General features: G+C 42.4%; 1 protein-coding gene across 3 annotated transcripts in view; it reads right to left on the bottom strand.

Annotated features, from left to right (window-relative positions):
• The window catches only part of dnah9 (dynein, axonemal, heavy chain 9), a 129,917-nt gene extending 112,415 nt beyond the window's left edge, over positions 1–17,502 (bottom strand). For 2 of the 3 annotated variants that reach the window (XM_054601307.1, XM_054601310.1), the window contains exons 1-13: positions 11,170–11,523; positions 9,035–9,231; positions 8,786–8,944; positions 7,042–7,172; positions 6,728–6,939; positions 5,521–5,754; positions 5,250–5,417; positions 4,690–4,806; positions 4,446–4,596; positions 3,344–3,458; positions 3,085–3,153; positions 1,212–1,338; positions 986–1,132 (exon numbers count right to left, since the gene is read on the bottom strand). In XM_054601307.1, the coding sequence (XP_054457282.1) occupies positions 986–1,132; positions 1,212–1,338; positions 3,085–3,153; positions 3,344–3,458; positions 4,446–4,596; positions 4,690–4,806; positions 5,250–5,417; positions 5,521–5,754; positions 6,728–6,939; positions 7,042–7,172; positions 8,786–8,944; positions 9,035–9,231; positions 11,170–11,523 (2,181 nt within the window). Of the gene's footprint in view, positions 1–985; positions 1,133–1,211; positions 1,339–3,084; positions 3,154–3,343; positions 3,459–4,445; positions 4,597–4,689; positions 4,807–5,249; positions 5,418–5,520; positions 5,755–6,727; positions 6,940–7,041; positions 7,173–8,785; positions 8,945–9,034; positions 9,232–11,169; positions 11,524–17,475 lie in introns of those variants that run through there. The other variant, XM_054601309.1, reaches the window with a different exon arrangement.
• Positions 17,503–17,714: the final 212 nt, after the last annotated feature.

The raw sequence follows: 17,714 nt of genomic DNA, 5'->3' as shown, positions 1-17,714 counted from the left end.
ACCAGCGCGCCACCCGTACGTTTTCTTTTACAGTTATAGCTACATCGGCCTCCTCTCGGTTGTGCTAAAGGGGAACAAACAGTGGTGCTTGTCAGTTGAGCAGGTGAGAGTTAGTTGCACTGCCAGTGAGAATCAGTTTATGCCAGTGGGGAGTGGTGCCAGGCAATGCATCACAGGCCATTTAATGTGGTTTATTACCGAAGCAGTTTGGTACTACAATATCCGAGAAGAATACCACTGACCATCAGTAACATTATATACCACATCATCCTGCCCTTCACTCCTAAACATATAGCGGAGGGCTGCAGAACTAACGTTAACTGTGCATCAAGCTAACTTTGGCTGATATTGAAAATAGAGCACTTTCCACACAAATATGTTCAGTTAAGCTCGGAAGGGAATTACAACACTTATTTATAGTCACAGCAAGGTAGATAGTTTAACGTGGGCAGACCAGCGATGTACTAAGGAGAAGTGGTAGGAATGCAGGCTTTACCACCTCGGTTTTAGCTAGCACTAGAAAGCTAATGGCTCACTAACTGTGTACAGCTGTCAAGAGCTGACATGGTTGTTTTACGGCATTCGTACGGCATACAGCTGAATAAAAGTTGGTTACAGTTATTGTAGCCAATGTAGTCATCAGAGTATGTTCTCTTGTTGATTTCAACACAGATGTGTTGGTCACAATGTAGCATTGTCAGTGATCAGCAACAGACAGAACTAAGGCTGATCCCCAAACACATATTTTACTGAATATCGTCCATTAAGGATCCGAAGTTAACCTTTATTTCACACTATCATTGTTAAACTGTCAAATGAATCCACTCTTCACATGCTTATTGAACTGTGAGAGGGGACCTGTACAGATCACGGGTCAATTACCTTCAGTTTCACCACCATCAGGGTTGCTCTAAGAAGTAAAGTTAACACACGCTCAACAAAGCATTTTTTATGGGTTGGACAACTTTGACAGGATTATTACAACCTTGTTGTATCGGCCCACGGTTAGCTCCAGGTTGGCCACGTACTGCCACAGCTGCCCCCTGGTGGTGTAGATCTGCACCGCAGTTTCAGGGATGGCTTCTGTCAGTCTGGCCTCCAAGTACTTCACTTCCCTCAACACAGACGCCAGCTAGGAATAAGTAGAAATGGAAATCAGAAACACTGGAAGACATATCAAGACATCGTGGTTCAGTTTTTATTCTGCAGACCTGTGGGTTGAAGTTGACTGAGATCAGCTGAGTGTCTGGGTCCCTGCTGATTAATGGAAGGCTGAGGTTGTACTGAGAACTCTGGCTCACAGTCTCTGTCCATGCCTCATACAGGCTGGTGGAGTATCTGGAATAACAAACACAGGAAACACAATCTGTGATCACAAACAAACTAAATATCACCTATTATCACGGGAGAACTTTTTGTACCTTTTCCAACATTGATTCATTTTCCCATTAAATAGCTGGGACGTTTATTTCACTAGGACACGGGCGTGGAAACGGCTCACATCGTGGACATTTAAAAAAGTTTTAAAAAAACAAGCAGCTAAAAGGCATATGATTGAGACATTTTCTAAATCCTCTGAGGTTGTAAACCAAATGTGAGGTGTGATTGGCTCGTCCTTATCACACAGACAATAAGGCGGTGAAGGAGGGTTAGATAGGTGGTGGGGAGAGGGGGTAATATGAGGATAAACACTGATTAATCTGAGAGAGACTGGGAAGAGAGAATATGTCAGGGCTCGGTACAGCTATATCAATCTGTAAATAGCCACGATTATGATGAGAACTTCAGCACGCACTGTGTGCTCCTTATTGGATTTCTGCTGTGAGCTTCATTTCCTGATAGTGGCACCGCAGACGCAGAGGCAATCAAATGCCTTGGTCATGGCCATAAATCAAACTGCATTTTGTCTGTGGGGGTAATGAGTGAGCATGCCCGTCTTGTTCCTGACTGGAATGTGTATAATAATGGAGGCATTCATCGGAGGCAGCAGCAATGATTATTACAGCATAACAAGGGCTCTAATTTCTGATGGGAGTAAATTGAGGGCAGAGAACTGGTGTTGTTCATCATTCCATTACTCTGGCTGAGGGGACATGAAGTAAAGTGAAGGAGTGATATTAAGCACACAAAGCATAAAGAATGGCTGTTTGTCTGGGTGTGTAGGTGCATCTGTGTGTGCACGCATCTCATCTTATTCCAAAAAGACCTCTGGGCACTTATGTTAGCATACTTGTAAGGACTTACACTTGATCGATTCCCTAACCTTTAACCTTCCTCAATTCTAACAATGACTGTAACCTAACACTAATATGAGAAGTAAAAACTGGTACCATGGCATGTGCATTTTTTCTGCTACCAATGCCACAATGGCATCACATTTTAAAGAAGCAAAAATGACAAGCAAAGCAAATCACAACAAAACACGTGTAATGAGATTCAAAATCTCAATTTAGCTTCTAGCTTGATTCTTACATTACCCCCATAGTCAAGTTGTAACCTTCATGTGGCCCTGTAGCATAGTTCCGAGAGTCAGGACACGCTCATGTTGGGGGATTTTTCTCGTCTTTTCTTGAAAAGTATAGAAATAGAAAGTCTCTTTGTCTCTCTGACTCCATAAAAACTGTGGGATGCTTCATCTTGCAAGTTTGATGTTGGATGTGGTCTAAAAGGCCATTTCTCACTTGGCGTCAGTGAGCAGCATAGCACAAATGGGATTATGGGAGTCCTGTGAAATAATCTGCAGAGCAGCACCACAGTAATGAGAACATAAATCATGTCTGGAGCCGCATGTCCACATGCTAGTCCAAAGGGGCTGCTTAATGAATGTTATACACTCGACTAACAAAATCGTAACTGTTCGGTATAAAAAACAGCCCTGGTGTGAATTAACAGGGGCAAACGTCTCAGAGAGCTAATATCTAATTCATGTTGGCTTTTATGATATCTACAGTCCAATAAGGAGGCTTCCTATTCTTTCACTGTCTATTTGGTTTAATCTTCCTTTTTTTTCTTTTTATTCAGTAACACATACATCTTAGCATGATGACATACAGTGTAATACACTGAGATCAGATCTACACACACCTGTCCAGCAGTTGCAACATCTCTTCATACTTCTGGGTGACCCTGGCTCCCTCCACAGACTCCAGGAACCTGCAGAGAAGATGCAATTTTACAGCCCATACAAAGGTTATATCCAATATCTTTTCAGTGTCAATATTCCATAACATTGTTTTTAATGAGAGCTTTAAAACCATCATCCACACCGAGACTGACGGAAATGCATGACCACATGACACTCTTGTTTTCATCTGCTGTGTTGAAGACAATAGAGGAGACTCACGGGTATGACAGGTGTCTGAATTTGGAGAAAGGGATCTGGATGCGCTGCTGTAGCTCCTGGGCCCATCTCAGCCCACCAGCTACTGCTGGCATGTTCATATTCACTGGGGTCCAACCTGAGGAGGTCAACAATCAGTAGTTACTGTCAGTAACCACAAAGTCAGTGAGATTGAGCTAACACAGTGAAGTTGAGGTTTGGGGGAGCTTTGCTGGATATTATGTATATCAGACAAGTCAATGTACAGATAAGACTGATAACACGGTGAGTTGTCCCGACCTAACGGATTCAACCAACGTAAAAGGACAGCGAGGGAGCTGTCTATCAAGTCCAATTACCCTCCCACACAGTCCTGACACAAAAACATCTAAAGGGTGTGTTTCATTTCTATAAAAGCCAATGTGCCATATCAAAGTGTGTAAAGCGTCTTTCTGGATCTTACTGTTTGTTGGCTATAGATATCTGCATCCTATACACTCTCTTGCATTTTTGTGACTTTTAATTACATAATTCATAGCAGAGTTATGAAAGAAAATGTGGGGAGATGGATATAGCATGGAACAATACTGAACCCAGAACTTGAACAATGTGGTTCTAGTTCCGAATCCATAACCTCTGTGCCACCACATCACCCCGCCCCCTGTCACTCAAATTTAAAGGGTTAGTTCAACATAAATCACAAAAACATGCTTTCAATTAATGCAGATAATTTAGATTATGTTTCCCCAAGTGTTAAGATATTTGTGTCTCCACCCTAAACAAATGGAGGTGAATGGAAAAAAATACAAAAAAATGTTTAACTGTTGCTGAATAATGTTATTGTTTCGAGACACCTCCTAAAATCTCAGAGCTGGGTATCTTAAAACCTTAACAAACAATACCAAAACTATCTGCAGTGCAGAGTCATTACATTGAACACTAAATTAACCCTGGTCATCTATGATCTAGACCTAAACATCACTATTTTCAACTCCATACCTAAGCCTAACAATCTAAAGGTTGATTTATGTCTAAAGTGGTCCCAACCACACTGCAGAAACGTTGCTCTCTCATAAGTCTGTCTGTGCAGTATTGTGTAAAATGCGGCCGTTGTCCTGGCTCTTACCCAGCTCCTCTGCAGTTTGGATGTGTTTGTTGTAGAGGCGTTTACAGCAGTCCAGCTCTTTGTCAAACATGGAGACAAGGAGAGGGTATCTGTCCAGAGCATCTGTGGCCACTAAGGGTCGCTCTAGCAAGCAACCAAACATATCCAGAACCTGCAGACGTTAGATAAGTGAAAGGCGTTTCAAATATGTGGGAATGTATGTATGTGTGTGAGAGAGAAGCAGAGACAGATTAAGTTCTCAGACCTTGAAGGCATGCTCCAGTCCGGAGGCGTCATCAAAGGCCTGACAGAAGATGGCTCCTAGGCGTCGGTCTGTGTCATCCACCTTAAGTTTGAACTCCCTCACATCTTCTTCATACTCCTGCAGGACAGATAGCTCAGCTAGACCGACAGCCAAAACAGCACACAGCAGTGCGCAATAACACAGAGCCAGCACAGCAAATTCCTTTTCACATCTCACTGACTCGGAGCCATCCAGAGGGGAGCACTGACTGGGTCCTACAAGCAGAGTAAATTGCTTTTCCTGATATAACTCAGGAACATCTTGCCTAAGCAACTAGATGGCACTTTCATTTCATTTTATTTGGGGAGAGACACAGTTTGCTCCACAAAGGCTATCGTGACCAGGCTGTGGGAAAAAAAGAGCATCTAGTAGTATTCAGCTTGTAGACTGTATCTGGTATTTCATAAAACCTTTGTGAAAATGAACTGACCTTCAAAGTTCTTAACAAAATTACAGCCTATTATTCCCAGCAGGCAAGTGAAAAAAACTGTCATGCACCCAGTGATCCTGAACCATCGTACCCTGTTGTTGACATCCAAGCAGTCGTAGGGCTTCTCTGTGAACAATTTGTAAGTGTCCACAAACTCTTGGTGGAGCAACTGGACCTGCTGGCTGAAGGCTCGGCCTCGGACACCTCCAATCTCCAATTTCTCGAGCTTCAGCAGGTCTACAGCCGTCCACAGAATGTCCTATAGGGGAAAGAGAGGCTAATCAAGCTAAACTAAAGGATTACTGTAAAGAAAGGTCTGATCTTTACACCTTTTAAATAATGCATAACGTTTCCATACTCACCTTAATGGTCCTGACTCTGTTAATGAAGCAGTCAAGTCCAGAGAAGGCCAACAGTGGGGAAAAGTCCCAAGGCTTCACACAGTTCCCGTCCCTCTGGTACTGGCTCAGATTGGCCCTCCGGTCCTCATAAGTGCTTCTGAAAAGCTGCAGGATCTCCAGGCTCGTCTGCACCTTCAGGAGACCCTCTGAAACCTCTCCTCTCAGAACCTCTTCTGGGACTACATACACCCGGGCCTGGTGTTGGAGAGCAGTTACAGGATAATTGTTGTTATATTGACAGATACATGTTTATCTAATAATCCCCATTTCAAGAATGTCTAACTGTCCTGGGGCCCCAGCCCTCTAGCCACCTAGTGACTCTCTGGTCCGTACTTTGAATAGGTAACAGGAGGCCGTAAGGCCCTGGAGTCTGCAACTAATAGCATAGCTATATCCACTCCTCCCAATCTGTACCTGCTATCCTCCTTCTGTAGTCTCTTTTTCTTCTTCTATATTTATACATACCTACATGGATCTTCAACTGAAGTGGATGTTATCTTCCTGCCTGTAACTCAGCCTCGTTTTGTAGTATGATAATATGTATGAAACTATTAATTGCATACTTAGGACCCATTTACATGGTTCTCCTTTCAAAAAATTGTAGGATGAAAACAGCATATTCCTCCAACTCACATAATTAGCATTAACAAGCTAGGTAAAGCTGATTTAATGTGCTAGTGACGCCTACCATTTCTGCCAGCTTGAAAACCTACAGTTTGGAAATTCTATTCGATCATCTTCAAACCACAGCAGCAAACTAGCCTAATTTCACAAAAACCTCTAAAGCTCACTAATGAAATGTTATATTTTGTTAGTTAAAAACATAAACAAACTTAAATTAAGTGATGAGTTGTGACAGTGATTTATGTGCTACTATGTGAACTATTTCTCAGCCTGAAACAGTGATAACCTGGAGTGTGTGCCTGAATTGTCTCCTGGCTCTATAGATATATTGCTGTGTGAAGTCTGCTATGTGCACTGTGGGTACATAAACGGCACAGGATACGTTCACACCCCAGAGAAAGTGAGAGGAGCTTTGAGGAGGGTTGTGAATAGGGTTGGGGGTTTTTTCCCACAGTAATGACTACTTAGCAACAAAAGATGGCTACCACAAAAAATGAAACTAAAGGGAAACAAGCTCTTGGGATCGATTGAGACTACAGTTGACCTGCTGTATGAGGAGGTTGGAGGTCTCCTGCAGCAGAACCAGGAGGCGTGCTGGGGTGTTGTAGTATCTTGAGTTGGACCACACCAAGCACACTGTGTGCATCAGAGGGCCAATCTGACACCTCACATCAGGAAACTCTGCACTCTCAATGTCCTCAAACAGACGCTGCAGGGGCCTCAGGTAGGTGCAGATGTCCTTTGCCTCCTCCAGAGCTGAAGAGATGTCAATCCAACCACAGAATACAACGTGTGAAAATGTAAATGATGCATCATAAATCACGCTTCAGCCCTTCCACCAATGCGTTGTGTCATTACCTGCTAGCACATCCTGTTGCATGTTTGTAAAAGCAGGGGAATAACTGCTCTCCACAGCCTCCAACAGCATCGCCATCTTCTTCACCTTAGAGGCTTTGAGCTGGGAGTGGATGCACTCTAGGTCTGTGTATCTTCAAGGGAAATTAAAAAGATTTCGTCACATTTGTAAAGGGCCTATGGTTTGGTTGCAGCACTCTAAGGTCCATTACCACGGTTGTGTGAAGTCCTTCCTAAGTTCTTAGCAACAAGCTGTTTTCAGGGTTGCCAACTGTCATGTTTTTGGCACGAGACACCCACTCTCCCACCTTGCATGAGCAGATCTCACATCAAGTCCCAAATCAAATATAGTTTTATAGGTTATAAAGGCTGTTTCTGCACACAGGACAAAGACTAAACATCAAGCTCTTTTCCACATTTGAGTACCAATATTGGTCCATTAACATTACAGAGTGTAGAAGACAGTTTGTGCACACACACAGACCTTTTCAAAGCCACTAAACACCTTTCATGTATGTTAAGTTTGGCCTTGTTCACTTTGCTCTCCAATTTCACATGTATTCCAAATTGAAATACAACTTTCAGTGCCATTTAGAGAGGGTCTCTAACAGGTTAGATGAAAGCTCCTCCAGATGAATGTTATCTGGGTTTTGCCAAAATGTTAATCCGCCCACTTGTTTTTGGGATCCGTCCCTCTGAGCTTATTAAATATCTGTAGCTATCATACAGCTGCATGGTCGACAAAAGCCTCTCCATAGTGGCACCACAGCAGTAACCTGTCTTTTTATTTATAGTTACTGATTATTCCCGACATGTAGACAGGGTCAGTCAGGATCTAACAGAAAATTACATTCTGTATTTTCTCCACTTCACACAGGAAAACTGTCACACATGTTTACATATTAGTATTATATTACTTACTGTATAGGCTAAAGTCAAATCATCTGGCACACAGTGGTCAGTTGATATTTTTATTTTACTGTTAATAAAAGCCTGATCTACTTACTCTGGAAACTCTAAACGACTTTGTCTGCTATGTCACGTTTTTTATCACGGGAAGTTTCACAGTATCTCCCCTCCAGGTCTTTTTAAAGGGTCCATTCAACCATAGTACTACTTAATTTCCTTTTTTATGTTCAACGTTTGTTGGTTTATACATGAATGGAAATTAATTTAAGAGCATTTATTTTAAATTCAACAACTCAGTGCCCAATACAATTAATCACAATAGTGAATAATCCACTGAATTAACTGTCAACTTAACTTTTCATTGAAACATTTTCGGTATGTCGTTTTGCAACTGTCCACTTTGAGAGCTGTTATCATTTGCATCTGCAATATATTGGGTGTAATTTATTTACCCTTTTGCAGTTTAATTCAGTGATTAAACGTCAGTAAATCTGCGCTTGGTAAGAAATTACAACATCGCTTTGCTGAATTATCAAGAGTTTGTGTAACCGGACTCATCCATAACTGCATATGTTAAAGTAGTAAACAGATGGAAAACAAACATGTTTTTATCGCTAGTAATGAAAAGAGAGCACTGTGCTCCAAATGACATTTTTCACTTGTTAGCACAGGTGTTCTGGATCTCAAATAATTAGTTTCACCAGCAAAAACCTCAAAAACAACTCAACTTTGAGGTCCTGTAGGGACATGTTATTCCCACACAATCACAGCACTGGAATAAGTGCTCCTCAGAAGCTGCCAGTGGATATTCAGTGTGTGTAATAACAGAGGTGCTGACCTGTTCTTCCAGAAGAGCAGCTCTGTGTGTGGTGTGGGGTTTCTGCCCTCCAGCAGAGCCTCGGAGGAGTCTTTCTTCAGAACGGCGCGGATATGATGGCTCCACTCAATCACTGCTGACTCCAAGGAGTGGATGATGCTCTTATCCACTATTTCCCCCCTGTGAAGTTTCACAAGGAAACTATTTACTTTCAACAAAGGAAAAAATGATGCATTGATATGAACCTTTATGTCTCCTGTGTTTGTTTGCCTTTTATCTGACTCCAGTGCAGCCTGCTCCAGTCTCTCGGAGCCTGCAGGGGATGGCAGCAGCGTCTTGCCCCTGACTTGGCCTGACACCACAAACACATTGGTCTTAAGGGAGTGGATGTGGCGTCTGACGTCCAGAGACACGACCTTGGGCCATTCGGAGTGGTTCCTACTGTTAGACAGCAGTGGGGCCACAACCTGGAGGAGTAAAAGGAAAAGGAGTTTTCTCAACATGGACACATGTTTGCTTTGGAGTTAGAATTTGATGATGGAAGAAGTGTGCACATCTTTCACTTCAGAGAAGGTGGTCCGAGTAAAATTTTTGCATTCAGAATTTTACTGAGTAGGTTTAAAAAATAAAAGTACCCATAATGCAGCAGAATGACTCATGTCAGTGTTATGTAAAAATCTATTATATTTAATTGTATTATTAGTGAAAGAAACAGGATGGCTGACCATGGCTTTTCTATAACACTTAGGTTCCAGAAATCATAACCCACCACTGAAGTGACTAGTCAGGTCCCAAATGGAAAACTGTAGCGCAGGACAAGTGTCCTAACAGGGCGAACTGGAATACCTTTGTTAGAAGTTTGTAAGCAAGGTTGTATTTGTGTGTGTGTATATGTGTGTGTGTGTGTGTGTGTGTGTGTGTGTGTGTGTGTGTGTGTGTGTGTGTGTGTGTGTGTGTGTGTGTGTGTGTGTGTGTGTGTGTGTTTATCACACACTGTCACCAGGTGGAACTGTGAGACCAAAATGGTGCCAGCTACCCTATATACACACCTCACCCTAACTCACCCTGTAAACTAAACCCAATAAAGTGTGCTCGTGAAGTAGAACAGTCACTACACATGAGGAAGCCAACACTGCAAACACCTTTCAGCAAGCCTAGTTAGCATAGCCACATGTAGAAGTAGTACCATGAAAAGAATTAGTGTTAATAATTAAATTTAAAAAGAATGACTCTACATGGAACTATATTGATATGTGACTTAAAGTACATACTGTTCAATTGAAGAACACAAAAAAACAAGGACAGTAACACCCGTTTCGGATTTAATTGGCCTCAGGACTAATGCTAGTAGTCAGAAAAACTTTCCCGCCGTATAATCGGAACGTACCACTCTAAAATGGGAGGCGGAATAGTCCATGTGGTGCTGGCCTTCATTACTATTAGGTCAATTCTGACCATGTTGTGGCCGACTGAGGTGGAGCTAAAATAAACTATTGAGTAGTTTAATCAATAACATTGTATCATATTCAATAAACTCATCATATATTTGTTTTTGTCAAGATTCAAGTAACAAAGGCTGTCACAAAGGAAACAGGCAGGCTTAAGAACAGGCAAGTGAGCATCTGCACCAGGGCCCCAGACCCTCAGGTGCTCGAAGGCTCCAGGTCACTGTCTATTAATTAGTTTGTGATTATGTAATTATTTGCAAATGTAAGAGGCTGACTTTTTGCAACATTAAAAGTTGGGGGCCTTCAGGCAATCAATCTATCTTTCAGAGGGCCCTCTGTTAAGAGTATTGTTTTAGTTTATATTATGCTTACAGTATGTTATATAGTTAGAGTACACATTACTCATCTGTGTTGTGCCATTTACCCGTACACACTTTAATGAAGTTGTGTGTTTTACTGTGTTGATTAAATAAGAGTATTTAACGTCTTATCCGATCCGGATGAAGCTGATTGCCTTGATAAAGGTGTAATAAATGTGAATATCCTCCTCTAACATGTAGTGAAGTAGAAGTAGAAAGCATTTAGCTTCCACCACTATAGGCCTATCACAGACTGTTTGCAAATGAGAGAGTGATGCACACAATGCACAGAGGAACAGGCCACCAGGGTCATGGCTAATAAAGCACTGGGTGTAGTGGAGAATATAGTTCAGTATTTGACAAAGTATAAGTAACACTAATATTCGATTAAAGTACATATTAAGTACATAAATAGGCCCACAATAATTCAGTGTATGTTACATTCAACAGTTGGCTTTGTGACAAAGTGAAAGTCCTTAATGTCAGTTTAAAGTTCACTATCAGCTCTGCAGTTTCACTGTGGAGGAGAGACACTTGCACATTAAACCAGTCATCCATGCATCCCGCAATAATTAACACAATCTGCCCCGCTGCTTACCTCCTCAACTAGAGCAGAAAACTGATCCAGTGGAGCGTAAGACAAGTCCCCGTAGACCAGGTCCTCCTTCATAGAGTCCGGCCGCAGGGCTGTCCTGCTGTGTTTCACGAAGTACACCGCCTTGGTCCTTGGGCTGCTGGCCGTGAAGGCGGCGGCGGGCTGCAGCAGTCCGGACGCGGTGACCGACACCACCAGAGTCCTCTGCTCGGCTCTGTCCAGGAACTCCTGCAACACCGTCCGGTTGTCCTCGCTGGACACGCACTTCTGCCATTTGTCCTGTTTCAGTTTCAGAGTCCTCAGCACATAATCGGCTATGAAGTCCAGTCTTCTGTCCTCGGCAGGTGACTCCTCCATGTCTGTCAGTGTGTGAGCTGAACTGATTGTGTCTCGGCCTCCATAGTAACGCAGTGTTTGCTTTAATGAGGCCGTTGCTTAGGGGACATGAGCGACCCGGAGCTGACCCGGGACCAGGGCATCCCCCTTCTGTCCTCATGCGGACTGACACCCATTGTTCCCCTGCAGTCTTTTGTTTGACTTTCAGGGAGAAGTTGTTGACAAAGTGTGGCAACTAAGCGACACAGTTAAGGAGAGCCATTATGTTAAACTACAGGACATTTAAAGCTGCATCTTCATTCTATTAATCTTGTCCTATGGCATCTTATGACATTGCAGTGATAGCTCATATTCTTTCAATTAAATCAATGACCCACAGGAAATGACAAGCACACTGCTGGGGAGAGAGGAGAAAAGAGATGTGAAATAAAAATGAAAAATGTAATTAAACAAGGGGAAAGTACAAGAGCAAATGGATTTCATTTAGTTTGAAATCAATTAATTTAGTTTGCTGATTGTTTTGGAGGCTGCAGCTAAAGGCCTGAATGAACTCACTGATACTGTGACATCTTACATCAAAACCTTCTGCACATACAAAAACAATAAACACTGAAAACTCAGGCAGCTTCGTCAACTTTGGCCTACAGAAGTAGGGACCGACTGTATAACCAGGCCACAGACACCCTGACAAAGTAGATCAGAGTGGCAAAGAGGAGCTATACTCTAAATCAGGTTTTCAGACGTCGACCCTGCATCTATGTGAGGGGCCTAGAGGACATCACCAGCTACAGGCGACCATCCCCTGACTGTGATTCACTGCAGGTTTATAAGCCCACACAAACACCCTCACCTGCCCTGACTTAGTCCCCGGTCCCAGACAATTCTTACAAAAGTATAAATAACCATGTGGTTATTTCATATAGACTATTTATTCATTGAATTACCAGCAAACATGCCATATTGTGAAATATAAAGTTATGGAAATAAAATGACTTATATTTTGGATAGAAGTATTGCACCGCTCAATAAAGCTGATTCTCATTCTGAAAAGTGGGTATATTAGAAGTGTGTTTTTAAACCAATCTGTTATTTAATTTCACTCTAGGCATGTTGTTGAGGATATATATCAATGAAAAAAATAACTTCAGTAAGCCAGATCTATTATAAGCTAAATAAATCAGTATGAGTTTGACACTAAAAGGCTGTTGAAAGTTTGCCTGTAAAATTAACAGTATTACCTTCATCATCAGCGCAATGGGCACGATGATTAGACCAAACATTATTTTAGTAAATAGTAGCCTATATTCTCTTGATCTTTCGTATATTAACCTTTTATCTGAATGCTTTTATTAGAACTTTTATTTATATCCATTTGATCGTTTTGGTTAATTCAGAAATATGTGAGTACCATACATGGCCACAAGGTGGCACTACTCTACTGAAAACATGGGTCCTGTTCCACGAAGCAGCAGGTGCTTTGTAGAATAGGGGTTTTTTAACATCAGTTCATGTTTCACATTTGATGTGTTATTTCTCAACAAAGATATCCAGAAGCTCAGTGAACCCGCTTCATGTCTGATCTTAAACTTTTAAGGCATCTGAACAATGATAAGACAACTGTTCAGGGTTCACACTCAGTTGGAAGATTCAGTCACTAAGCTCTAAGGGAAGACCACCAGCACCCACTCAACCTACAAAAAAGTTCAAAATGCAAGTTTAAGAGCATTCTGAGTTCTCACCTGGAAGGACTCACCTGTGTCCTTGTGAGGACCGATCAAACTACACTCATAATGTCTGCTTCAAAAAGGGTTTTCCAATCGCAATAACAACTCTGAACACTGCACTTAAAGCCCGTCTCTAACTCTTGTAAATACAGTCTGTGAATTTTGTCTTGTGGTAATGGCTGGACAGTGGACTTGCATTTATATAGCACCCTTTTAGTCTTCCGACTACTCAAAGAGTCTTGCACTACATGTCAACATTCATTCAGCAATTTGGGTTTTAGTATCTTGCCAAAGGAAACTTCGACATGCAGACTGAAGGAGTGCTCCACCTCTGAGCCACAGCGATGTAAATAATGTCTGTTGTGTTGGTCATGTGTCTAATGTGATGCTGATATCTGTCTTGGTTAACTGACACTGCTGTATTGAGCTTACTTACCATGCTGTACCAAAAGAGCATTCCACCAGGCTTGGCCCGTGGTCATTAAAAAAGACTGATTGATTTAGGAAGTTCAGTTATTCTGAATGACTTTGAAGATTAAGATGACAGACCAAAGAGAATCATCGCAGGCAGACTTTCCATTTCAGACTCAAACAAGCTGCCTGGTCACTGATATGAAGGAGAGGCTGGACTCTGAAATACATAAACCAGGAATGTCTGCCTCACCATGGTCTTTAGATCAGCTGGAGGATAAAATAAAGACTGTTAGAACAGGCAGCAAGGAATAAAAAAAAGCCCCAGTCAACTAACTAGAAATGTCTTGGGGAAAAAAACAAGTTTAACAACATTTTCACTCAGTTCCTGCTCCTTGAAGCAAGTTCAAAATGTCACCTGACTTTTACAAAAGCAAGAAGTTGAATCAGAGTTAGATGCATTGCAACATAACATTAATGTTCATCCTGTCATAGAGATTCATTTTCACCAGTTAATCAGTAGTAACACATTTTCACTGTATGAAATCTGAAAACTGTTTAGTCAAATACAGATTTGGTTTACTTTAATACATGAATATGAATGTCTAACACCGATGGTTGCTTTTTTATGGAACATCTATTTAAAGTGTGATTGTTAACATTTACTTCCCTGGAATTTTGTCATTTACTTGCGATGTCTATACCTTAATTTGACGGAGACCAAATTTAACAAAGTCAGAGCATGAGATTCCGTCTATTGTACTTCCTACTTCTCACAAGCAGAGGTCAGTGAAGTTCTTATATTATTTTGCGCTTCTGTGAGGCTTGACTTTAGACAAATAGTATCATGATAGCCCGGACTAGGAGAAAGTTAATAATATATTGTCAAAAGTGAAAAAACAATTTTCCTTTATTAAGTTTTAATGTTCTTCACAAAGGAAAAGAAGACACAGCCATCCTTGGGCACTCACCCATGTCATCTCTCTAGTATATCACATGAAAGTACAATTGTCCCTGGATGTCTCACAAAGCTTCCCTTTATGTGTTGCATCAGTTCAACATGTAGAGTTTACCCTAATTCATCTCCACATAAAACCTTGTAAACAGGTACAGTATAAAAAGGAATTTACTAACTTGTTAAGTTCTTAATTCACCATCTCAAATATGCCTTTCCCTCTCTTTTCCTTGTTTTATTGCTCTCAGATGTGTAACAGCAATGAGGGAGGAGAATTAACAGTGTTTGTATTTGTCCCAAACTATCCATCGACACATCCTCATTCAACTAAAATAAAGCTAAACTGGTTTTACAGGTTGGAACACAGTCAGGTATCAAAAGAGTCAACATGGACAAATATGTGAGTCACATATGTATGACCACACGTTAGCTTACTCATACAATATCAACAATCTGGGACTTCAGACATTCCTCCATGTCTAACTGAAGTTTCCAAATGATCCATGTCCAGATCTCTCCTCCCGTCTCCCTTTATGATTCCAGGTATGAAAGACCACAACATGTCTTTACAGCTCCTAGATAAGTTATGAACATGTAGTTCTGTTTATCTGACATTAACCACCATATTAAACCCTTTAGTTAGAAGATAACCTTTGCATCTGGCCATCATTGCTATGGACAGTCCTAGTGTGCTGTTGTCACTCTAAACTATTAACCTCAAATAAAGTGGTTTAAATAATGTAACCTCACTATTGGCTTGATGACCACTTAATGATGCTGCTGTCTCCCCACATCCACAAGTAACGTTTCGACTTATGCTCTTCTTTATTTGGGTTGAAATGGATGCTTTGCCTGCGTTGAGCTGGGCTACTTATTGTAAGTGGTATTGTGGTCTTTTTCTAAACATGAAATTATTTGTGTACCAGATGTAGCTGTTGTCCCCTCTTGTCATTATCTATTGGGTTTTTGTTGTTGATTCCTGTTCTTATGTGTTTTAAGGTCATCCCATTTTACCCATAGATGTGCCTCTACTTAATTCTAGCCATTGTAGGTATAACAACTATCGGCATGTTATTCTTATGAGCTGTCAGGTTATTTTCTTAATATTTGTTTGTATATTATATGTTTATATGTGCTTTTCTTAATATTTAAAGTCCCTAAATCTGGCAAGCAAGTCGCCAAGTCATCAACACTAACAGGCCGTTCCTTCAGGCCTCCCTCCAAAGCCCCTGCCCCTAAATTATATTAGTGAACCTAAACAACCAACCTGGCTGTTGTAAGTCCTCACAGAGACAAGCCAGCAGCTTGTGGAAGACTCCACTGATGTGCAATGATCGTACGGACAGAATATGCACAGGCAGGCAGGTAGGTAGGTAGGTAGACAGGAAGCTAGGTAGATAGACAGGTGGGTAGGTAGGTAGGTAGGTAGGTAGGTAGGTAGGTAGGTAGGTAGGTAGGTAGGTAGGTAGGTAGGTAGGTAGGTAGGTAGGTAGGTAGGTAGGTAGGTAGGTAGGTAGGTAGGTAGACAGGTTGGTAGGTAGGTAGGTAGGTAGGTAGGTAGGTAGGTAGGTAGGTAGGCAGGTAGGCAGGTAGGTAGTAGGCAGGTAGGCAGGTAGACAGGTAGGAGGGTAGGATAGGGACAAGTAGGTAGGTAGGCAGGCAGGCAGACAGGTAGGTAGACAGGAGGTAGGTAGGTAGGTAGGTAGGTAGACAGGCAAGCAGGCAGGCAGGCAGGTAGGTAGGTAGGGCAGGTAGGTAGGTAGGCAGGCAGGCAGGTAGGTAGGTAGGTAGGGACAGGTAGGCAGACAGGCAGGCAGGCAGGTAGGTAGGTAGGGCAGGAAGTAGGTAGGCAGGGTAGGTAGGCAGGCAGGTAGGCAGGCAGGCAGGCAGGCAGGTAGGTAGGCAGGCAGGTAGGGTAGGTAGGTAGGCAGGTAGGCAGGCAGGTAGGTAGGTAGGTAGACAGGTAGGTAGGTAGGTAGGTAGGCAGGCAGGCAGGCAGGCAGGGACAGGCAGGCAGGCAGGCAGGCAGGACAGGTAGGCAGGACAGGTAGGTAGGTAGGACAGGTAGGTAGGTAAGTAGGTAGGTAGACAGGAAGATAGACGGGTAGACTACAGTGTAGACTACAGTGTAGGCACACTCCACGGTAATCACTCCAGGTAGGTAGGTAGGTAGGTAGGTAGGTAGGTAGGTAGGTAGGTAGGTAGGTAGGTAGGTAGGTAGGCAGGTAGGTAGACAGGCAGGTAGTAACAGGTAGGTAGGTAGGACAGGTAGGTAGGTAGGAGTAGACAGGGCAGGTAGGTAGGACAGGTAGGTAGGTAGGACAGGTTAGGTAGGTAGGTAGGTAGGTAGGTAGGTAGACAGGTAGGTAGGTAGGTAGGTAGGTAGGTAGGTAGACAGGTAGGTAGACAGGTAGTTAGGTAGGTAGACAGTAGGTAGGTAGGTAGGTAGGTAGACAGGTAGGTAGACAGGTAGTTAGGTAGGTAGACAAGAAGGTAGGTAGGTAGGTAGGTAAGTAGGTAGGTAGACAGGAAGATAGACTACAGTGTATTTGCTTAATCACTCCACGTTGCTTGCCGTCTCCTCGGATTCAAGTGGTTTCATAATGAGCAAAATACAACCTTAACCACGGTATTATGTAGTATTATCCTTTAAGTTTGATGCCTCTTGGCTCACGCTTTACACTTTACACTTTTCATGACAATCTTTCATTCATGTGCACATTGTCACTCTGCATGAGCTCCACAGGGTGTGAACACACTCTGGTGCTGTACCAGTACTCGAGCTAGAAACGCTTTTCGGTCTCAGTTTCAGCACTGTTAAACCCTGAACCAGTACATTCACTTTTGGCTTGCTGATGTGTAAGCCACACTACTAGTACTGACAGTTACAACAGGAGGGGGCTGCTGCATAACACACTGACAGCTCCTTTTGACAAGCACTCATGCCCTTGCTAAACTCCACACACACGCCTGTGAGAAAAACAGAGGGTTCATGCCTGTGTGTCTGACATTGAACTTGTGTGTGACGGTGAAACGCCAAGCAAAACCAGCTCTCTCAATGATGATAATTAACACACAGAGCAAACAGAGCCGATTCAATATCAGAGAAAGACATTTCAACA

The sequence above is a fragment of the Anoplopoma fimbria genome, chromosome 7 (assembly GCF_027596085.1).
Source record: "Anoplopoma fimbria isolate UVic2021 breed Golden Eagle Sablefish chromosome 7, Afim_UVic_2022, whole genome shotgun sequence".
NCBI classification, from domain to species: domain Eukaryota; kingdom Metazoa; phylum Chordata; class Actinopteri; order Perciformes; family Anoplopomatidae; genus Anoplopoma; species Anoplopoma fimbria.
The sequence above is the reverse complement of the archived record's forward strand: the minus strand, read 5'-3'. Positions and strand labels throughout refer to the sequence as shown.